This window comes from Pseudorca crassidens, chromosome 13, assembly GCF_039906515.1.
Source record: "Pseudorca crassidens isolate mPseCra1 chromosome 13, mPseCra1.hap1, whole genome shotgun sequence".
NCBI lineage: Eukaryota > Metazoa > Chordata > Mammalia > Artiodactyla > Delphinidae > Pseudorca > Pseudorca crassidens.
In genome coordinates, this window is record NC_090308.1 from 1,706,976 (window position 1) to 1,729,798 (window position 22,823).

The following is a 22,823-nucleotide window of genomic DNA, read 5'->3' on the forward strand; positions in this document are numbered from 1 at the left end:
CGCGGGCCCCAGGACCCCAAACCCTGGCGGAAGGACACCTAGAGTGTGATCCTGATAGCGCGGCACATGCAGGAGGGAGGCTGAGCGCCGGCAGGATGAGCCCTGAGGCCACGGTGCCTGCCTGTGCGCCTGGACGCCCAGGGGACCCTGCCCTTGGCCGTTTTCTCCTCGTCCCCTGAGGCCACGGCCAAGATCTCCTGTCGGTGCCTCCCTCCCAGCCCCACCCAACAGGGAGAAAAGTCTGGGGGGAGCGGGTGAAAGTCAGTCCTTTCTTGGAGGGGATCTTCACAGGTGCATGCCCTGTGCCACGAGTCGAGCCCCTGCCAGGACACAGGGCTGAGCGGACCTGCCTCTGCTCTTGTAGAGGAAGCCACGGGTGACCCTGCAGCTTGTTCTCTGCTCCCGAGAGAGGGACGTGGCCCTGGGCTTCTCATGCGTGTGCACCGGGCAGCTGGGCCCAGGGGCAGCGAAGCAGCCGGTCACAGACCTGCCCTAGGAAGTGTGGGGCGCAGCACGGGAGACCAGCCCGAGGACACGGGGGGCACAGAGGTCTGGCACACAGGAGTCCACGTGCCCGTGGAGATACAGGGTCGGTGCCAGGTGGCTGGCGGCCAGAGGCCAGTGGACGGTGGGAAGGGGCCTTGGCCTGAGGTAGCGCATCCCAGGCGGAGGGAACGGTACTCAGGACGGCGCAGAGGTGGGGTCCCCAAGGTGGGGGGACCCTGAGGTGGGGAGCCCGTGCGGGCCGTGGTGGGAAGGCCCCATAGAATTCTGGACGCGGAGAAGGTGAGGGGCTGGGCAGGAGAGGAGGAGGTGGAGGACGACAGAGCCCAGCCGCTGCGCCAAGTCAGGGGGAGACGCCCTGAGGGGCAGGGGTGCCTTTGGAGGACTTGCCCTGGGCGGGCGGCAGGCGCATCCCACCCTGTTTCCAGACGTCTGTCTGGGCAGCTGTGAGGAGAGGGAGGGAGGGAGGGAGGGGCGGCAGGGGAGCAGGCTGCTTTGTTGGCCCAAGCGGGACAGGTGGGCGGCACAGGCCAGGCTGGAGGAGAAAGGAGGGAAACGCCAGCGCCAGCGCGTGGCACAGGGCAGAGAGGAGGTGGGACGGGTCTGCTCCCCTGGACCCGGCAGGCGGGGTGCCCTGGAAGGGAGGAGGGCAGAGGACCGTGCAGGAGCCCCCCACCTGCCCGCGTGTGTTCCGCGGGGCGTCACCAGGAAGCAGGAATGTGGGTTTAGATAAATAGAATGGGTGTCGAACATGGGGGTTTAGTCGTGGCTCTCCGGGAGAGAGCTGCATTTTGAGGGGCTGGGTCGCGACTGAGTGGCGGGCAGGTCTGAAATCCACAGGGCGGGCCAGGCGGCAGGGCTGCAGACCCAGGAAGAGCTGACGCTGCAACTCGAGTCGAAGGCCGTCTGGAGGAGAATGGCCTCCTCCAGGGACCTCAGTCTTTCCTCAAGGCCTTGGACCGCTTGCGTGCGGCCCGCCCACACTGCGGAGGCTCACGGGCTTTGCTTAAGTCAGCTGTTTAGACCATAACTTCACCCCAAAACCCCCTCCGAGCAGCCGGACACCGGCTACGTGGCCCAGCCAGGCGGACACACGAGGGCTGGGCAGCCACGAGGCCGCACGTGGTCCTCTAGGCTGGGCACGGGCCTGTGGGCCCCTTTCGGGTGCTGGGGCCCTGGGGTCTCAGGAGCGGCCAGCTAACTCGTGACTGGGACCCCGATAAGTAAAGGTTTCCCCCGAGCCCTAGCGCACGCTCCCAACGCGGGAACAGCGATTTCAGGGAGCGGCGCTCACCGCGACCCACCCAGCTTTGCCCCTGGCCGGTTCGCAGGCTCGGGAGTTTCCCGGGTGGCATTTGAAGTTGGCTCCGTAAGTGGAGGGCGGGAGAGACCAGGAAAGAGGCAGACACCCGGGCGGCAGGTGCAAGTTTACTAAGCAGGGACTTGGGTGCGACGCCCATCTCGGGCACCCCGCCCGCCAGAGTCTCAAGTTCACACGGAGGCCCTGACGGTAGGCTGAGTTCACCTCCAGAGGGCCTCAGCCGCGGCTCTGACACTGCCTCTCCTGTGGGAACCGGCGGCAGAGCCTGCGTCCGAGGGCGGGTACGGAGCGTCTGGGTCCGGCTGGTGGTCAGCCGGTGGTCACGTTCTCTCGATGGCCGCCTCCACCGTGGGGCGTCCGCTGGAGGCCTCGCGCTTCCTCCGGGCCGACACGCGTGTGTGACCCCGATCACAGGTGAAACGTGCTCCTCCGGGGCCATGGTCGATGAGCCAGTGCAGCCCTGGGGGCCGGCAGGCAGGGGCTGGGACTCGGGGCGGGGGCACCGGGCTGCTGGCCGAACCCCTCCCAGCGACCCCGCAGGCTACGTGCTGGGTGCAACATGAAAGGTGATGGAGACCCTTCGGGGCCCCCCGTGTAGGAAGCCTCTGCTTCCCCAGGAGATGCCCCCCACTGTGGGCCTCAGGCCACTGCTTCGTGAGGTTGGGCCCTGGACCCTCCCCAGTCTGGGGACCTGTGTGTCCTGGGCTGACCCTTGACTTTGCCTTTGAACGCGCAGGGGTCCCGGGGCTCACCCTCCAGGCAGAGGGAGCACCGAGCAGCGCACACCTGCAGCAGGGTCAGGGCCCCAGGCCAGAGCAGGCCCCTCCCCCCACGCACCCCCCCCCACCCCCGCTCCCGTAACCTGAGGAAGGTCTGGGAAGCTCGCAGGCAGCAGGCACTCCCCGCACCCGCCAGGGCACTCCCCCGGCCCCCCGGGGTCCACACTGCGTCAGGCCTGCCCCGTGCGGCCTGGGCACGTCCTCGGGGCACATGAGGCCCCATCGGCGGAGTGGACGCCCACTCTTCTCGGTGCTGGAGCCCCCACTCGGGCATCTGTCCATCTTCCCGCATCCGCGCCTTTCCCAGAGCTCTTGCCAGGTGACTAGTTAACCAGATAAGCTGGTCCCTGACAGGGGCGCTTCCCCGGTCCCCCAGGACGCTCTGCCCCTGCGGCCTCCCTTGCCTCCTCCCAGGGCGCCTCTTCCCCAGAGCAAGCGTCTCTCACCCCGATGCTCCTTAGGTCTGAGCGGCTCTCTCTCAGCTTCGAGGGGTTTTGCCGTCGGGATTCGTCCTTTGGGTTCTGGAAAGAGAGGGCGTTTACTGGTGCTGGACCCTGAGACCGGGCTCTGGGGTGGGTGTCTGTGCCCCGCCCACACGTGGAGCACCCTCGGAAAACACCCAGGGTTTGGAAAAAACATTCCTGCTCCCTGGGAAATAGGATGGGCTGTCGGCTTCGGATAACTGGTCACCACACCCGCCATTTCCCGCCCACCACGGCTTTGCTCTTAAACCAGCGCCGTTTCATGAATAATGGTGCGTGTTTCAAACTGGAACTGTTGGTTTGATGCTGTTGGTTTGAAATTGGTGTGTATTTGAAATCGTTCTCGATTCTTTGCATTAACAGCAACTTGGATCAGTCACGTCTTTGGAGACGCGCGCTATGCAGAGGCTCCCGCCCTGGCTCTTCCCTGGTCTCCCGAAAGCAGGCACCAAGCGCGGCTTCTCCGCTGGGCCTGGGCTGCTTCAGGGCCGGGATCTGGGTGTTCTGGGGCTCCATATGACGAGTGTCAGGACCCGCTGGGCCTGGGCTGCTGCAGGGCCGGGAGCTGCGTGTTCTGAGGCTCCATATGACAGGTGTCAGGACCCGCACACCCTCAGCAGCAGGAGGACGAGCAGAAGAGCCAGGCGTCGGAGCCGCGAGCCCGGCGGGCTGGGCACCCCGTCTGTGGCCAGCCTGCCTGTACAGGCCCAGTGTCCTGGCGCCCAGGGGAACGGGCCCAAAGTCGCCTGGAGCTTGGGCCGGTCTGGCCTGAGGCTCAGCCTTTCCTCAACACCGTGCTTTCCTAGCTGCGGGCTCAGGTTTTCGTTCCACTTCTCAGCCGCCGACAGCTCTCAGCAGGGGGCGCCACTGCCTCGGCGGAAGGGTCCCCCCGGGGAGTCATGCAGCAGGGAGGGGCTGACGTGGGCGTCGCTGTGCCGCGTGCCGGGCGTTCTGCCTGCGTGCGGGAGCTCGGTCTGCGGTTTTCTTGCTGCTCAGGACCCTGTCTATAAGCTTCCACCCCTGGCTTGTAAACTCATAACGTGAAGTCGAGGAGAAGCAGGCGCCGTCCTCTTTCACTAGAGCCGTCTTGTTCATTCTCTCGGGAATTGCAGGACGCCTCATTTCCTGCTGCAGGGGCTGGGGAGGCTCTGCCCCTCTGTGCACCTCGGGGAGGTCTGCACTCAGGACTTCTCTGGTCCAGAGCGAGCCAGGGCCCCTCAGAACACACGGAGGACCCGCCCGGGCATCCGGGCTGGGAGGCCCCTGGCCTGGCTAGCCCTGTGGAGGCAGGGTGAGAGCAGCACCAGCCGGGTGTCTCGGTTCTGGTCTCGGTGATTGGTTCTGTTCCTGGGCGCTTCTCTTGCCCCTTTTGTCTTACGTTTGCAAAAGTTTAAAGTGTAAATATACAGAAGTGAAATGTAAAATGCATTATATTTAAAGAAAGTATGAAAGTGCAAATGTGAGGCCTCAGCCAGGCTCCCCGGAGGTGGAACCTTGCTGGGAAGGGGCAGGAGGCGGTGTCAGGCGAAGGTCAGGCTCTGCTGAGCAGGGAGGGGTTCAGGGACTCCTGAGTGGGAGGGGTTAGCTAGCTCGCCAAGGTCCCCTGCCAGCAAGTGGCTGGTGAGGACACGCGTCTGTAGAGCACACGCACCTCTTACACTGAACGAGGGGCGCTGAGGTCACAGCACACGACACATGAGACAACAGCCTCGTTTCACTCCACCCGCCAACAAGAGGAGCTTATGTGTTGGATCCCCCAGCCCCAGAACTCAGCTTCCTAAGCGAAGAAGCAGAAAGTTCTGGAAGAGCAACACTTTAGGTGGCTGTTCCGAGTGTCTCATCATGAGGGAGGGTCCAGATCTCGTGAATTCCACTCCCAACACGTGCCCTTAACAGCATCTCCAAAGACTTCCAAAGACCTTTTGGCCTCTGAATGCCCTGGTGTGCTTCTCCGACCTGAGAATCCATTGGCGGTTCTGAGAAAAGCCTCAGTCCACCTTGGTTTACATTTCTCGGGTACTGCTGTGACCTTGAGCAGATGGAAACCTTGGGGTTGGTCCAGGGAACCTGAGCCACCTTGTAAAAGTCAGACAGACCTATAAACTTGGAAGGATCCTTGTCAGGGTCTACAGTGACACTTCCGCCTAGGAAATGGGTTTGGTCGTGGCCAAGTGTAATACCAAGTGCACTGGTCCACCGCCACTGACAGGGCTTCTCTTCAGGCCCGGAGAAGGGGGCGGGGGGTGGTATGTGGGATGGCCGGATGGCCATGACCTTGAGTTCTCAAGGAGGGGGGGCGTGTGATGGCCACGGCCTTGAGTTCTGAAGGGGACACAGGCCAAGGTCCAGGGGCTTGAAGGCCGAGGTAACTTTCAGGACTCCGGTCTCTCCTTGGTGGGAGGTGTGCGCCGTTCTCGGGCTTTGAGCTGGAGTGCGTGATCTGCCCCGTGTTTTAGCAAGAATTGGGGGCTGAGATGTTAAGAGCACAGGGCTGGGGGCTGAGAGAGGAGACTTTGGGAGCCCCTGCGCTCGTCCAGGCTAAAGATGAGAGGGGTGTGGACCAGGCAGTGGAGGGGGGCGTGGCCGGAAGGTGCTGGGCGTGGTTTGATGATAAAACCGTGAGGATTTGCTACCGTCTGGACTTGGGGTGGGAGAAGAAAGAAACCAGGCCACTCCCAAGCCTGCTGTCCAGAGCAGAGGGCGGGAGGGACGGAGCGCGTGGCTGAGGGGCTGTTTTTGTTTCCCAGGGACTCGGGCGGCACCTGGCAGCTCGTCTGTGGGCTCAGCAGACGCCTCCCGGATCAATGAAGGGATGGATTCCGCCAAGCACAGGGGTGACCTGCCCCACGCTGCCCGGCCGGCACCGCGTGTCCCGTGACCTTCTGTCTTGGCCGAGGTCCTCACGCCTGTTTCAGGGCAGAGTCCTGCTTTCAGATGAGCAGGGCCGCTGTGGCCAGGTCTGCGTTTGGGTCTCCGCGGCCCGCACGGGACCCTCAGAGGCCTCGGGCGGGTCTCCCCCGAGCGGGTGAGATGCGCTGCCCCATGTGTAGAGGATTCAAAAGAAGCAATAAAACGCACTGGACAGGTCTGCTTTCCTGCCACCGTCCACGGCGAGTGTCAGCCGCACACCCCCTCCGTGTGGGGTGGGCCGTCCCCACCTCGCCCCTCTGCCCCGCGCCCGCCAGGTCTCTTAGCACAGGATCTGCGGAGGTGCGGAGACTCGGGGACCCCTCCCCACGTCACCCCGCTGCCAGTGGCCAGTCCGGGGTGGAACCCATAGCCTGGCGCCGGTGTCAGCACCTTCCCTGCCCCGCGCGGCCTCCCAAGGGAGACAGCCCCAGCGTGTGGCCCTGGCACCTGGACAGCCTTTTGCCAAAATCCACTGTACTTTCCAAAGTGTGTCTTTCTGCTGAGCTGCAGCTCCAGTGTCCCTGTGCATCAGAGCAGTGGGACAGCGTGGGCTCCCAGCGAGGGTAGGCGCTTACCCAGAAGAGCCGGCAGGCAGGCCTCGAGGAGCAGAAACGAGTCACCCAGCAGCAGACAGACAAATACGTCACAGGCACCTTGGTTTGGACCACTCACAATTGGGAAGAAGTCAGCTTCGCTAGACGGGGTCGAAGGCAGGCGCTCCTGCAGCTGAGCTGCGTGCACGGCCGCCCACTGGCCAGGGCTGCAAGCGTGGGTACTGAGCTGCTCCCCAAAGCCCTTGCCCTCTGCTCCACACGGCCGGGCAAAGTGCCACCTGTGCACAGCCAGCTTCGCTCTTCTGGGCGTGTTGGGGGCATAGGGGCTCTAGTTCCTAAGTTCACAGTCATGGCAAGTTCAGCACAGAGAGGAGGTTTCGCTCTTCTGGGCGTGTTGGGGGCATAGGGGCTCTAGTTCCTAAGTTCACAGTCATGGCAATTCAACACAGAGAGGAGGCTGGCGGGGAGGGAAATCCAAGAATCTGCTCTCGGGGCAGAAGGGGGAAACGGGAGCTGGGGGTGGGGCCTGGGCCACTGCCCAGCTGTAGTAACTGGCCGAGTCCTGTCCTTTCCTGCACTCCCTCCTCCCATCCTGGGTCGCCCCAGAGCAAGACTGAGGGTTGATGCAGGGCAACCCCAGGGCTCCTCTGCTGACCTTACGGAGCTGGTGACCGCGACAGGAGGTTACAGCTGGAGCAGCAGAACCCCGAGTCCCAAACTGGAACAAGCCCCAGTGTGCCCAGCCAAGTAACAGCTGCAGCCTTTGGACGAGCCCCCGGCTCCTCCAGCCTCAGTGCTCTTATCCCTGCAATGGGAACAAGGAAGTCCTTGCCCCCAGCTTGTCATAAGATGGGGGGGGGCCATCAGCGTGACTCAGAGCCAGCTCTCCCCAGGGACACCCCAGCCCTGCCGTCCTGCGGCGGCGGGGGTGGTTTCTGCAAACACCAAATTCTGTCCACTGCCAACACCCTCCGTCTGTCTGTGACCCACGCTCCCTGCCCCGTTCCCAATTTCCAAGTCTGTGCTCTGGGCGCACAATTTAAAGCCCGGTGCAGGAGGGGTGGAGGGCCCCAGCGGGTGACGGGGCCACCATCCCATCCACAGGGGAGACCCTACCAAAATGGAGGGGGTACGAGGACAGTGTCTTGCTTCACCCCTTTAAGTGACGTGACCCAAGGAGAGCCGACATTAGGGGGAAAGTAACTGAGGGCCTCAGGACCGCTCCCCCCACGCTGGCCCCAGCTGTCCCGTTCTATGCCTCAGAGGGGTTGGGCTTAGGGTTCCCCGCCTTGCTTGCTGGCAGGAGCCCCGCTGGTGTGCGCAGCTCTCACAGTGAGAGGTGAGATGAGACCCAACTCAGTGGTGGGAATGCAGGGATGAGATGGAAAATGGGGGTGGGGATGTGCTCCAGGGCGGCTCAGGGGACTGTGACCAGAGATGCTGGGACGGGCAGTCCCCCCAGCACCCGCTCCCCTGAAATAACACAGTCCCAGCTGGGGGGGTGGGAGGGGAGGTCCGAGGCAGCTGCAGGAAGACGGGGGGCGGGGCCTGAGCAAGGAGGTGGGGGGTTGGGAGGATGACAGGAGGGCGCAGTGAGCACACCGCCACAGGCTCCATCCAGGACTGGGGCCCCGGCTGGGGGCGAGGTTCACCCCTAACGGCAGGGAGCCCTCTTTTCCTAACTGATGTGACCTTTACATTCTTCCTGATGTTCGAAGTTACCCCCATCCACCGCGCCAGGCGGAGATTTCGAGTGATACGCTGTTCTGGGGAGGTGGTGTCTGGAGGGGGAGGGGCGCTGGGCGGCTGGGAGCCATGGAAGGTCAGGGAGCAGGTTTGCTGGAGCAGCGGCAGCCCCCCTGCGTTTCCCACATCCCGTTGTCATGGTCTTCAGGGCCGGGCCACGCGTCCCTTGTTCTCTGCATAAGACTCGAAACCTTCGCCGGAGTCCCTGCAAATGACAAGCGTCCTGCAGGACAGGCTTCCTGCCTCGGCCTCACATCAGCTTCCTCAGCACCCCGCCCAGCCTCGGAGCCCACGTACCGTCCCCCTGGGCCCCGCAGGCTTTCTGCGTTCATTCACAGGCACCGCTGACCACAGCCGTGTGTGCGTCGGTCCTGGGAGGACAGGGCCCGTCCCCAGCCCCCTGCCCAGTGGGACCTTAGCTGTGGCCTCACTCCCAGCCTTCGCATCCAGCCCCCTAAGACCAGAGGCGGCTCTGCAGCCCCGTCTGCGCATGCTCAGCGCGTGGCCGTGGTCTCTGCCGGAGGGTGACCGTCCCCCGAGTCAGCCCTGTAATGAGGTGGGAGCTGCGGAGGCGTATCTCATGGGGCTGCTCGCACCTCCTTCTTTCCGTGGACTCAAGCCCTTGGCAGGAGTGAGCTCGCCTCGACCTTGTGGTGGGCACCACCCTGTCGCAGGGGCCCCGCTCCCCTCAGACGGGGAGAAACGAGGCTGTGGCCCCAGGGGCTGCCTCTCAGGTTCGAGACCTTGTGTCCCTCTGCCTTACAGAGCTGGGTCCCAGGAGGCTGCTTTGTTTCTGCAGGGCTGTGCACTGTAGTCATCTAAAGGGCACAGTGACTGGAGCTGGGACTGACGCAGAGGGAGGGTGTGGCTCCTGTGTGTGGGGGAGCGTTTCCTGGGGGCGGGGGACGGGGATGGCTTCTTGGGGCCGGGACAAGCGCAGTCTGTTTCCGGGGAGCCTTGCTGATGCGGGGCACCGCACACACCTCCACCCACGCTCCCCCTTCCTGCGGGCTTCGTCCTCCTGCAGCCCACGGGAAGGGGCAGCGCGTTCAGGGCACGTTGTGGGCATTTGCTGCCTTGGGCTTTCTTAATCCAGGGGTTATGAGGTTTTCACACTCGTGAAGCACAAACACAGCACGCGTCCCAGCCCGGGGTGCAGATTTAAGGAATCTTTGCTACACACATCGCTCCGATATTTCCTACTCAGCTCCATTCCCGGGCCGGTGACGGTGGCAGCAGCAGTGTGACGGGCTTGTTTTAATCTGACGTCCGTAGGGGCTGGTGGTCCTGGGACAGGCTGTTTCCCGGGGGAAGAAGCAGAGGCCTGAAATAGAAGTTTCCTTCAAATCTTGCCAAGGCAAATTGAACACGTGAGCCAGCTGACCTCACCAGCCACCGTAGTCCTTTCTGGGGCTGCCGGCTGGCCCCCGCCTCACCTGCTGCTTGGGGTGAAGGTCCCCGGGCACCCCCTGTCCTCATCCCCTCCACAGGGCTTCAGGGCAAGTGTGGGAGACCCTGGCTTAGGGAGTCTTGAAAATAAAGTGTCACACGTAACACATGAGTTGATTTATATTAAAGACTAGGAAGGACTCGGGTTTCACGGAAGAGGTGTTTCACTCTGCTGCCCCCCAGTGTGTCCCCATGGGGGCCGGGCGCCGGCGGACTTCCTGCTGCCAGCCCGCACCCTAGTGTGGGCGTCCAAACCTGCTGAGCCCGAACTCCGGGGCCCAAACGGGCCCCCAGCCATGTCCACGCCCTACACGGTCGGCCCTTACGTGTTCCCATGTCTCAGCAAATTCTTCCAGATCCATCTCTGCGCCCAGGGACGCGGGGACAGGGCAGCCCCTCCCACGATCTGACAGTTTCACTGTCCTTCCCGCCGTGCTTCTCAGATGCCTTTACTGTTCGGGTTAATTCATTTATTTAATTTCTTGTTCAACGAGGTTGGCTAAGTTTCTGACTTCATAGAATTTTGTTCGCTATGATTCATTTCCCTGAAATAGAAACCATTCTAGAACACACGAGAAAGGCACACATCCTTGAGGTACGCTTCTCTGCCCCAAGCTCTCGTTTTCGTGCCTCCTCTTCCTGGGAGCTGCGTGGACACTAACAACGCAGGTGCCCCACAAACGGGCAGTGGACCCGGGAGCTTTGTCGCACTGGCATCAGGCCCAGGGAGCGAGCCCAGAAGCAGGTTCCCTCGCTCACAGCAGCTCCCCGGCTGGACTGGGGGACCCGGCAGGAGCTGCGGTGCCAGGGCGAGTTACTGGGTGGCTTGGTTTTAGAGAGTTGCGTGAGAGGGACATGGGAGCACAGCCTGGGGGCAGCGGTCTCCGGTGAGTGCTGGGAGGTTCCTCCCCAGGGGCCGGGGGCCTGGTGCTCCTGTAGCTGTGGTGGGTCTGGCCCTCGTCCCACTGTGTCCGCTAACGCGGTCCCTCGGCCCCCTTCCTTTCTTTGTCTGTCACCATCGTGTCCCTGGATCTTAGCCTGAGAGTAGGGCCCAGAGGCGCCCTGCGATGTGCCGTGTGAGGCCTGTGGGTGGCAGGTGAGCCCGGGAGCCCTGCTTCCAACTGCGTGGCGGTGGGGGGGGGGGGCGGGGGGGCCGGTGCCAGCACTTGCTGTTGGCAAATGAGGAGTTCACCAGGCGCTACTCCCCGTCGCCAGGCGCTACTCCCCGCAGGGCGTTGCTTTGGAACCCTGGCCAGCTGTCAGCTGGAGGAAAAGCAGCTGGCGCACCAAGGGGTGGACGATGGGCTTGCACGCCGCCCCGCACCCTGCTCTTGGGCCCTGGGTTTTAATGGAGGTCAAGAGGTGGAGGGGGCGGCAGACGCAGCATGGCCCGCCTGCGTGGGCAGCAGGCAGCGCTCCAGCCGCCTAGCCTCTCCTCTGGGCCGGCTCTTCTCAGCCCCACAGGCACCCGGGCCCTGGACACCCGCGGGGCGACCCCTCCAGTGTCTCCATCACCAGGCTGGCGCTGTGAGGGGTCCTCAGTTCCCGTCGCCCAGCAGAGGCACATCAGGGACCCCCCAGCACTCCGCACCCACCTGCAACTCCCAACGGCAGTCAGACTCCTGCGCTTCCCCAAACGCTGACGTCTGTCATTCCTGAGTGCGGGAGTCACCCTGGACGTGTCCGTGCGAATGAGCACTTGTCACGTGACTCTGGGGGGGTTCTTAGAGACGCTGTAGCCAGGGGCCCTGCACAGCATTTGGTTCTCTGTGCCTCACGTTCCCTACGGATAAAATGAGCAAAATACGCTGCATCTGGCCAACCACCTTTTCAGGAAAGGTGACAATAAAAGAAGCACTTTAAGAAGCGGTGTGAGAACGGCCCAGGGCGGCTGGGCTGGGATGGGCTCTTCACTGAACGCCAGATGGGTCAGGCCGGAGGAGCACCAGAGGGGGCGGGCAAAGTGCACGTGGGCGTAGCGGTGGGGCGGAAGGCAGGCGGGCCTCCCCTCCCCGACCGCTAACTAAGACCCCTGAACTCCCTAAAATGGGCCATTGCGGCCATCAGAACTGGCTCCGTAAAGGGCAGGCGAGGCACACGGGGAAGGGTCCACACGCGGTACTGACGGTGCAGGAGAGCCTGTCATCAGGGCACTCACACGTGCACACGCCCGTGTGCGCACGCACACGCACACACACACCTGCTGGAAGGGGCATTTCCGGCAGATGGTTGCATTGCATTCTGTGCCATTGGCTGATGACTTTTTGTGGGCTTCTACTATTTTATAACATGTATTTTAGTAGCCTTATTGAGGTAGGGTTTACATACTGTAAAATACGTTCATTTTCAGTGAACAATTGAGTGAGTTTTGGTAAACTTATGACTGTGCAGCCTCCACCATCTGACTGTGGCACGTCCCCACGCCGTGTGCAGGCTCCTCCCCCCAGGCATCGCACACCTGCTTCCTGTCTCTGTGGATGTTGCCCCTTCTGGACATTTCATGGAATCATGTAAGATGTGTTCTTTGGGTCGGCATGACTGACGTTTGTCCACCTACCAGTATTGCTGAATGGTTTTCCTGTGTTGTTTTGTGACATCTGTTCCTTACGGGCTTATGGTTCAGAAGCTTCATTTCTAGAACATTCTTGGCAGGTCCATCTCATGCTAGAGGATGCTTTCTCTCATCCAGAGAAAGGCAGGCTGCACAGAGAAGGGGTCCCGGGGCAGCAGCCCTCAGGAGGGCCCAGTGCAGGGGTGGCCCTCCCCCCAGACCCGGAACCACAGACTCTCAGCAGGTGGCCGCTTCCCACCTGAGCACCCACCCGGCTCAGAAGACGCGAGTGGTTTTTTGTTTTGAATTTTATTTTATTTTTTAAATACAGCAGTTCTTATTAGTTAGCTATTTTATACCTATTAGTGTATATATGTCAATCCCAATCTCCCAATTCATCCCACCGCCCGCTTTCCCCCCTTGGCGTCCATATGTTTGTTCTCTACATCTGTGTCACTTTCTGCCCTGCAAACTGATTCATCTGTACCATTTTTCTAGGCTCCACATATATGAGTTAATATACAATTTTTGTTTTTCTCTTTCTGACTTACTTCACTCTGTATGACAGCCTCTAGCTCCATCCACGTCTCTACAAATGACCCAATTTTGTTCCTTTTTATGGCTGAGTAGTATTCCATTGTATATACGTACCACATCTTTATCCATTCGTCTGTCAATGGGCATTTAGGTTACTTCCATGACCTGGCTATTGTAAATAGAGCTGCAATGAACATTGGGGTGCATGTGTCTTTTTGAATTATGGTTTTCTCTGGGTATATACCCAGTAGTAGGATTGCTGGGTCATATGGTAATTTTATTTTTAGTTTTTCAAGGAACCTCCATACTGTTCTCCATAGTGGCTGTATCAATTTACATTCCCACCAACAGTGCAAGAGGGTTCCCTTTTCTCCACACCCTCTCCAGCATTTGCTGTTTGTAGATTTTCTGATGATGCCCATTCTAACTGGTGTGAGGTGATACCTCATTGTAGTTTTGATCTGCATTTCTCTAATAATTAGTGATGTTGAGCAGCTTTTCATGTGCTTCTTGGCCATCTGTATATCTTCTTTGGAGAAATGTCTATTTAGATCTTCTGCCCATTTTTGGATTGGGTTGTTTGTTTTTTTAATGTTGAGCTGAGCTGCATGAGCTGTTTATATATTTTGGAGATTAACCCTTTGTCCGTTGATTCGTTTGCAAATATTTTCTCCCATTCTGAGGGTTGTCTTCTCATCTTGTTTATAGTTTCCTTTGCTGTGCAAAAGCTTTTAAGTTTCATTAGGTCCCATTTGTTTATTTTTGTTTTTATTTCCATTACTCTAGGAGGTGGGTCAAAAAAGATCTTGCTGTGATTTATGTCATACAGTGTTCTGCCTATGTTTTCCTCTAAGCGTTTTATAGTGTCCAGTCTTACATTTAGGTCTATAATCCATTTTGAGTTTATTTTTGTGTATGGTGTTAGGGAGTGTTCTAATGTCATTCTTTTACATGTAGCTGTCCAGTTTTCCCAGCACCACTTATTGAAGAGACTGTCTTTTCTCCATTGTATATCCTTGACTCCTTTGTCATAGATTAGTTGATCATAGGTGTGTGGGTTTATGTCTGTGCTTTCTATCCTGTTCCACTGATCTATATTTCTGTTTTTGTGCCAGTACCATACTGTCTGGATTACTGTAGCTTTGTAGTATAGTCTGAAGTCAGGGAGCCTGATTCCTCCAGCTCCGTTTTTTTCCCTCAAGATTGCTTTGGCTCTTCAGGGTCTTTTGTGTCTCCATACAAATTTTAAGATTTTTTTGTTCTAGTTCTGTAAAAAATGCCATTGGTAATTTGATAGGGATTGCATTGAATAGATTGCTTTGGGTAGTATAGTCATTTTCACAGTATTGATTCTTCCAATCCAAAAACATAGTATATCTCTCCATCTGTTTGTGTCATCTTTGATTTCTTTCATCAGTGTCTTATAGTTTTCTGAGTATAGGTCTTTTACCTCCTTAGGTAGGTTTATTCCTAGGTATTTTATTCTTTTTGTTGCAATGGTGAATGGGAGTGTTTCCTTAATTTCTCTTTCTGATCTTTCATTGTTAGTTATAGGAATGCAAGAGATTTCTGTGCATTAATTTTGTATCCTGCTATTCTACCAAATACATTGATTAGCTCTAGTCGTTTTCTGGTGGCATCGTTAGGATTCTCTATGTATAGTATCATGTCATCTGCAAACAGTGACAGTTTTACTTATTTTTTTCCAATTTGTATTCCTTTTACTTGTTTTTCTTCTCTGGTTGCCGTGGCTAGGACTTCCAAAACTATGTTGAATAAGAGTGGTGAGAGTGGACAACCTTGTCTTGCTCCTGATCTTAAAGGAAATGCTTTCAGTTTTTCACCATTGAGAATGATGTTGGCTGAAGACCCGAGTGTTTGAAGTGTGTTTATCTCACTCCCACCTTCCTGAGAAGCGAGAGGACAGGGGTCCCTGACTGGTGGGAGCGGGCCCCGGGGCACCTGGTGCAGACCCTCTGCAGCCCCTCCGGGAAGTGCACCCACTGCCCTGATACCTGATACATGATGCAAGGTGGAGCATTTATCAACAAGAAGCAGCCTTTCTTTTCCTTTTCGTCACTGGAGGTGTTCGGAGCTCCTTTGCCAACTGTCACCTACGACACAGCCAGCACCGAACAGGCAAGTGAGGCACCGTCACCCAGCGCTGGTCAGAGGAGCACAGCTGGGATGGAGCATCTCGCCCGTGGATCATTGAATGCCCAGCGGGGGCTGACGTCCGTCCCCGACACCTTCCTCGGGAGAAGCCCCACTTCCGTGTCCCTCCGTCCACCACCTCGGGGTTCCTCTGTGTGTGTGTGTGTGTGTGTGTGTGTGTGCGCGCCCACGCTTTCTGCAGCTGCCCGGGCACCTCACGTCCTCCCTGTTTGCTCCTTATAGCAGGAGCGCCAGGGACCTCTCGTCAGTGGGTCACAGGACATCTCGGCCAGTGAATCGAGCAACCAGGGTGCACGTGCAGGGGATCACGGGATACAGCATCTGTTTTCAGGCTCTTTGGCCATTTTAAAAATCATTAAGTTGCCGGTAAAAAGGACACACACATCTCGGAAGAGAATAATTTTGCATTCACCCTGGAGAGAAAAAGATAGGGCGGCAGCCTCTTCAGATTCACGTGTGACCCGTACAGCTGGGCGGGAATCACAGGCAGATAGAGCCAGCAAGAGGTTTCCTTCTCTCCATTGTGTTCCCCACCTTCCAGCCCCATAGGGCCAGACGTAGGGACAGCAGGAACCGAATTCCTTAGGACCTGCCCAGCTGCCCCTCGAGGAGCTTCCTGTGTTTGTCAAATAAAAGCCCCTTGGAGTCCCTCTCAAAGAGGGACAGCTCGGGACCCTTCCAGGCTCACCCCGTAACAGAAACACAGGGGTACCAGCCGGCCTGTGGGAGCAGAAACCGCGTTCAGGGGGCTACAGGGGCCCCGCCCTTTAACACTGCTCTTCCCCGCGGGTCAGAGCTCACGAGCTCAGCAGGTCACCGGCTCAGGGCCCGGCAGGAGGCTGTGACCTCGGCCCGAAGGGATCAGAGCGGGCCTTCAGGGAGACCTTGTTTGGGGACCAGTGTCTGCTACCTCATCTGCTACCTCGGGATTCGTTTCCAGACGCGAGCGGCAGGGGCTGTAGTGGGGACCGGGCGTGCCCAGTGCTCGCGGTGCCCCTCCAGTGCCCGCCACGGCAGCCCTGGGTCCGGGGTCTGTGCCACGGGCCTCGGGTGGCCCTACTCTCGGTCCCTGAAACGGAGAAGGCGGTACGTGGGGGAGTTGGCTTAGCTGCAGCCGGCAGTGCCAGCCTGGCGCGTTGTTTATTTGCATTCCAATCAACCTGCACGTAGCCGGCTACTTAGGACCCTGGACCTTGGCCTGGCTCCACTGCGGGCGGTTTCCCAGCCAGGAGCTCAGCAGGGTGCCTGTCCCCAGGGAGCCCGGAGCTGGGTGAGTCTGGGGGCGCAGGGCCGCACCTGTGTCCGGCCGGTGGAAGAGGGCCCACGCATGGTGACACACGGTCCTGTGCCTCCGGTGCCGCGCCCCTGACGAGCTCTCTCCCGCAGGGCGGATGGAGGGCTCCTGGTCCTGAGACCCCATGTGCGGCTGGCGGAAGTGGCCCTGGGACGGCGAGATGCCCTCGGAGCGCAGGGACGTCCTGGTGCTACTCCCCACGCGGGAACGGCTGCGGCTGGCTGTGGGGGTGAGCGCGGAGGAGGGCCGGGTGGACGACAGCGGGGGGCAGCAGGGGCCACGGGGTGAGCCAGGCCATGTGTGTGGGGTGGCTGTGGGGGTGAGCGCAGAGGAGGGCCGGGTGGGCGACAGCGGGGGGCAGCAGGGGCCACAGGGTGAGCCAGGCCATGTGTGAGGGGTGGCCGTGGGGACCACATGGGGCCAGTGTGCCGGCGGGCCTGCCCCCTGGGACCGCACTGTGTTCTAATCACACCACTGCCCCCCAGCTTAGAGAAACGGATGCTGGCTCTGGCCACCTTTACACAGTGTGTGTCCCTCTCGGTCTGCAGCCCCCGGCTGTGGCCCAGGCCAGACACAGTCCGCAGCGTCCGGCGCCTGCGTGGGCAGATTTTGTTCCGAGGGGCCCATCCCTTCTGGAGCCTCTTCCCATGACCCGGGCGGGGGTGGATCTGAGGGCAGCTGCGTCCTCGGCCTGGAATAAACACTAAAGCTGCTGAGGGAGCCAGATTCAGACCTGGCAGATGGGAGTCAGGCCGCCCACACCTTGTCTGCGGGTGACCGTGAGGTCCTGCCTGGAGGGGCGAGGCCGCGGGTCTGTCCTCCCAAGAAGGTGGCTCCCGCCTTCCCTGGGAAGGGCAGCCCCGAAGCGCTGGGCTGGGGGCAGCGGAGCAGGGGTTCGCTCGACAGTGTCCGTGAGAGACCCTGCTTGGCCTCTACCTGATGACCACGTGACTCAGGTTGTCCTTTCGGGGGAGATGTGAGTTGTCGCTTAGGCATCCATGGCTTCACTCCACACGCAGGATGACACGCAGGCGCAGGTACAGGACGGAGGCTCTCTTTAGGAAGCGTGTGACTCCTGCAAGCTCCCATCAGACAGTGCAGCTGTTTGAAGTCAGAGCCATTAGCTAAGAAGCTCGTCACCGAGGTGGCGTGTGCCCGGCTTTGAATGCCACCTCGTCTGTGAGGACCAGTGCAGCCCTGGGGACGAAGCTCGCCTCTACCGCCTTCCCCAGGCCCCCGGCCACCCCGGGACAGCGGCTGCCACGCAGACGTCTTCAGGGCGCCCCGCAGGCCCGCCCCGCCTGCCCCTCCCTCCCTGTGAAGGAGCGCCCAGAACGAGAGAGGGGCTGCGCGCTGGCCCCGCACAGGGACTCCCAGCCCCGCAGAGACCCTCCCCGACGGGACCTCCCGGGGAGCGGGGGTACGGTGAGCCGGGGAGGGGAGCCCCCGTCTCTGTACAGCAGCTGTAGGGGTGCGTGGGGCCTGGCCTGAGCACAAACACCCGCGGGGACACACCGGACGAGCCGGCCGTGCTGTGGGTCCGCTGCTGTGCCCCACGGCAACTCAGAGCCTGCACCGCGGGCTGCCTGCGCCCCAGCTCCGGCCCTCGGGACACGGGGCGTCTAGTGGGTCCGTGCAGGGCCAGGTCGCTTCCAGCCAGGATTTTGACGTCTTTCCACCTCATTCCAGTTGCCCGAGAGAAAGTGAAGTGGCCTGAGCCCTCCGGTGCCAGGCGGTCTCTGGAGCTCGGTTGTAGTGGCCCTTCCGGGCGTGTCTGAGCTGAGGTCGAGGTCTCTCTTCCCCATCGCGGCCCGGAGCAGCTCCTCCTGCGCTAACTGGTGCCCCCACGTGTCCGGCTCTGCCCCCTCCCTTAGCCCTCTCCACGCGCAGCCGGGGCCCTGCCCCCCGCTGGTCTGATCTCACAGACGGGAAACTGAGGCCCAGGGTTGGCGAGCACTTGGTGCCGAGCTGGGGCTGCAGCCCGGGCCGCCTGGTTCCAGAGCCCGTCTGCGTTCTCGCTGTAGGTGTAGCCCCCCGCCCGCAGGGGAGCAGAGCCAGGGGGGCAGGGGGCGGGTGCTCTGGAGCCCCAGGCCCCGTCTTGGAGGCACGCCGGGGAGGGGTCAGCCCTCCCATTTGGCCCGTGAAGGGAGTGTTCCTGATAGACGTTGCTGACTGTGAGAAATAAGTTCCTGTTTCTGCATCTCCTTTCTGGGAACGCGGGGTGCAGGGTGCGAGGGCGACGGAGAACTCGGGAAGCTAACGTCCACGTGGAAATGTCTATCTCATGTGTTCGGCCATCGCGGACGCTCGGGCTGTCTAGGGCCCAATCAGAGGAAGACGGAATCTCTGTGTCTGTCTTTCCTTCCTACTCTCACCTTGTCTGCCTGTCTTAGTTGAGTTGAGAGGCAACGGAAAGCGCCCATAAAGTGGGCGGGCCCCTGGGGGAGGGCGTAACCTCACTGAAGGACGACTGCGGTTTGTGAAACGCGGCACTTGAAGTGGGAGGGGTCTGGCGAAGAGCGCTGGACCCTGCGGGGCTGGTTTGGGGCTGCCTTTGGGAGGGGGCGGAAGGGGTCTGAGATGCCCCACGGCTCCTGGGAATGTCTTGCCTGTGTCCTGGGAATTTCTCCTCTGCTCAGGGACACACTTCTGTACTGGAGTCAAGGTCCCCAAGCCTCGGCGTCCCCATCCAACGATGAGATGCTGGAGCTGATCGATGGGCTTCCCGGGGGTTCGCTGTGTCCTTAGAGGTGCCTTATGCCACGGGGAGGGTGCAGCAAGGGGACCTGGGGCGGGGTGGGGGGAGGGGAGGTCCTGGGGCATTGGCCCTGCCCTGTGGGAGCCTGGTTCCTGGGTGAAATTCACGGGAAGGTCTTCCTGAAGGACCGTGCAGCCGGAGCAGAGCTGAACCCTCTAGAAGGAGACGTGGATCCTGGCTGCGACGGGGCCCACGGAGCCAGCCTCCAGTGCCCGTGGCCTCGCCCTCCTGGCCCTGCCACGCGGAGCCCAGAGGAAGTTACTTCCGGGGTGTGCGCACTGGGCTAGCAGTGAGGGAGGAGCCCGTATTTAACTGTACCGCGTGCGGCTTCACACCAAGCATTAGGAAGCCATGGGCTGGGAAGCCTTGCTGCGAATACGCGTCACCGTCATCGCGGGCGGAGGGATTGTCCCTCACCAGATCAGACGGACGATGACAAGGCCGGCCTCCCGGGCACTGACCACTAAGAAGTGGGACTCCCCGAGTCACAGGAGCTCCGCCCGTCCCCAGGAAGCCTGCGACCAGCGTCCTCAGGCTGCCCGGCCGTCGCACTCCAGCCCCTCAGCTGCCCCCGGTAAATGGGTCTCCGTTCGGTGAACCCGAGCCTCCACCAGCCGGCCTCACACACACGGACACGGGCGCCAGACGGCAACGTAGGTCTGTGGGGACCAATCACCGGCCCAGGAAGCACAGAGGACAGAGGACCAGACCCACCAGGGAGCTGTGTCGGCCACGGGATAAAGGGCCTGTGTGCCCAACGAATCAACGGCGGGGAAGGTCCCGGGGTGGGGCCTTCCCTGAGTCTGGATTCAAATCAACAAAGCACGAAAACGCTGACGTTTGTGAGACAACCGGAAATTTGAACGTGTGGGATGGCTGATATGAAGATGTTGTTAACGCTTTAGGTGTCACGAAGCATTTGTGGATAATGGAAAGCCGACTGGCTAATAGTTGTGGTGAGGGCGAGAGCCCGCCCTTCCGTGTACACACACCGATGCGAGAGAGACCTCACTCGTGCAGGCGTGGACGCACACCCAGGACTGGGGCCGCGTGGGAGCGGGGAGGGGCGGGGAGGTGACGGCGCTGGGGCTCGGCCTGGGCCCTGCAGCCCGGCAGGAGGTTCCTGTGGGGCAGGACGGCTGCTGTGGCAGAACTGGGCCGTGGGGAGACATGGGCCTCCCCTGCAGCACACGCCCCTTTCAGGAGTGCCCAGACGCCAGCCCCGCTTTCAGGAGTCGCCTAGCGATGCTGGCTTCGAGTGAGGAGAGAGCCCAGTGGGGTTCCTGGGGACACGGAGCCTCCCACACCCCGTCCTTGGAGGGAGCAGCCTCCTGTCCTGGGGTCGGACACGCCGCCCCTGCCCTCGTGAGGGTCTCACCCTCTCACAGGCGGCCTGCTGTGTTGGGGGGACTTCTAGCCGTCAGCCTGGGGAGTGACCAGGGACCCCGAGCCCTGACCCTGCTGAGCGGGAAGCCCGCTGAGCCAGACCCCCTGCCCACCAGCCCGGCTCGGTGGACCCGCCTCTGGACTCCCTCCTCTTCCAGAGGTCGCCCTGCTCAGCGCCCTGAGCACCTCTGATCTCTATCGCAGGTGCAGGCTGCCGGGCACGAGCTCTTCCAGCAGGTGTGCGACCTGGCCGGCATCAGAGAAGCCCACTTCTTTGGCCTCAGTGTGATAAGAAGTAAGCAAGCGTCGCCCGATGACCCTGGGCCCCCCGGGCCCCTCCCAGGGCAGGGAGGGCGGGTGCTTGGGGCTGAGTCTGAAGGAGACCCCAGGCCTCCGCCTGGTGCCGCCTGGTGCCCACGTGTTCCGAGGGCACCAGGGTGTCTGGGCGATTCCCCCTCGCTGCACCGGAGCACAGGCGCGTGCACTCATGCTCACACATGCAGATATTTACATAGTTGCACATTCACACACATGCACACTCAGGCACACACATACATGTTCAAGTATTCACGCGCACACGAAGTACACAAACACACATAACCACACTCGTGCACACTGTCTCACATACTTACATACTTAACACATTCACACGCGCGCACTTACATACTCACACACGTGCTGGCACACTCATACCCTCACATACTTATTCACACTTATAGGCACACACTCACACGTATTTACATGCTGTCACACGGGTGCACACATGCACACACACACATATACACTTGCACACTTCCCTCCTCTGGAGAGAAAAGGTGAGCAGGCTGGAAGCTTGCTTTCTGGAAGCCCTGGGCTCTGCTGGTGTGCAGGGCCCAGTTCAGAGCCGGGGGTCAGATGGAGCTTCCGTGGACCCCTGGTGTGAGGAGGGGCAGTGCTGGCAGACGAGGTGGGGCGGCCGCCTTGTCCCCCCGTCCCAGGCTCCCTCCAGGCCCCCAGGCTGAGTGGACGAGCACAGGGCAGAGCAGGGGAGCTTGATCCTCCTCCTGGATCCCCCAGCCTGTGCACCCCAGGCAGGCGTCCAGGTGGGGGCCGAGTGAGATGGGGAGACCCCATGGGGACATGGGCTCTGAGGACCTGGCCTCTCCCTCGGCGGTCCGTGCAGCGTGTCCTGCAGACTCGTGAGCATTTCTCCGAGGGAAACAATCCTGTGGTGGCCCCCACGTGGTGACCCAGGCCTTCGTCCCACGTGGGCTCCCTCGGCCCCAGCCGCAGAGAAGCTTCCGTGCTTGGGCCGCCTGACCTCTCCGGGCCCGAGCACAGCGGTGGAGGCCCCAGGCTTGTCACTGGTGCGACTCCCGTCTCCGCCAGGCTCTCTTTGGAGCTTGTAATTTCATCTCAGCGTGACTGAGAGCCGAGCCCTGGGACTTCTGGTGGCCAAGTGCCTAGGGACTTGGGGGGCGGGTGGGGGGCGCGGACGAAGCAGGGAAGAGAAGGAGGATGAGGTGGGGTCACTGGTCAAGGTCCCCATGGGAATTCCTGCCCTTAGACCTGGCCGTGCGCCCCCTGGCGTGGACTTGGGGTGTCCCGTGTGGGACCCCCAGGCTGGCCCGGGGGAGGTGGTAGAGCTCAGGACAACTGCCTTTTCTCCTGTCAGGAAATCGCTCCCCAGTTCCGGGTCCCGGACAGAATCGGGGACATCGGTGAGACGGTGCTGCAGGCAAGGGGCCCGGCGCCTATCATGGGGTTCATGTCCTGGAGTAGCAGCTTTGGGTTAAATTTTAATATTAGTGGACTTTTCCCGGTTTGCAGGGAAAGCTCAGTTAATGGGTAGCTTTGCCCCAGTTTACGCTTCCGTCCAGAATCGCCGTCTTAGCCGTTGGCCACCGCCGCCTTGTGCCTGGCCCTCGCAGACAGCCAGTCAGGACGCGATGCCTGGCCCTCGCAGACAGCCAGTCAGGACGCGATGCCTGGCCCTCGCAGACAGCCAGTCAGGACGCGATGCCTGGCCCTCGCAGACAGCCAGTTAGGACGCGAGCGTTTCTAAGAAGCTTGGTTTGTTTGGGGGAGGGGAGGGTTGCCAGTGCCCATTCCTCAACAAGTCTGTCGTCTTGTTCTAGAAGTTTCCCGCTTCATGGAAATGAAGTCCCCATCGTTCCAGAGAGGGTCCTGGTGGGCCTGGTGGAGGCTGAACGGGGGGCTGGGGTAGGTGGCGGGACCGCTCACTTCGCGGCACAGGCCTCGTGGCGTAGGACCGGGCACACGCGGGCAGTAAAGCAGAGAGAGGGCACGCACACGCGTGGTGACTTCGTGCGGGGACTCGTTGAGACCCGGAGCCCTGGGGGGAGGGGGTCACAGGCTCTGGGGGGCCCCGACCCCT

At 60.8% G+C, this 22,823-nt stretch overlaps 1 protein-coding gene and 1 long non-coding RNA gene across 4 annotated transcripts in view; one reads left to right on the forward strand and one right to left on the reverse strand.

The window, feature by feature from the left end:
• The window catches only part of FRMD1 (FERM domain containing 1), a 49,633-nt gene that overhangs the window by 3,354 nt on the left and 23,456 nt on the right, over positions 1 to 22,823 (forward strand). For both annotated transcript variants that reach the window (XM_067701522.1, XM_067701523.1), the window contains exons 2-3: positions 16,395 to 16,531; positions 20,651 to 20,741. In XM_067701522.1, coding sequence (XP_067557623.1) covers positions 16,427 to 16,531; positions 20,651 to 20,741 — 196 coding nt within the window. In that variant the 5' untranslated portion in view covers positions 16,395 to 16,426. The remainder of the gene's footprint in view (positions 1 to 16,394; positions 16,532 to 20,650; positions 20,742 to 22,823) is intronic.
• Positions 1,919 to 6,791, reverse strand: LOC137204338 (uncharacterized). 2 transcript variants are annotated; one of them, XR_010933549.1, is made up of 3 exons: positions 6,572 to 6,791; positions 3,051 to 3,125; positions 1,919 to 2,285 (listed from the first exon to the last, which is right to left on the reverse strand). It is a non-coding gene; the product is annotated as an uncharacterized lncRNA (long non-coding RNA). The 2 variants fall into 2 exon arrangements; XR_010933548.1 differs by having other exon boundaries at positions 1,919 to 2,373.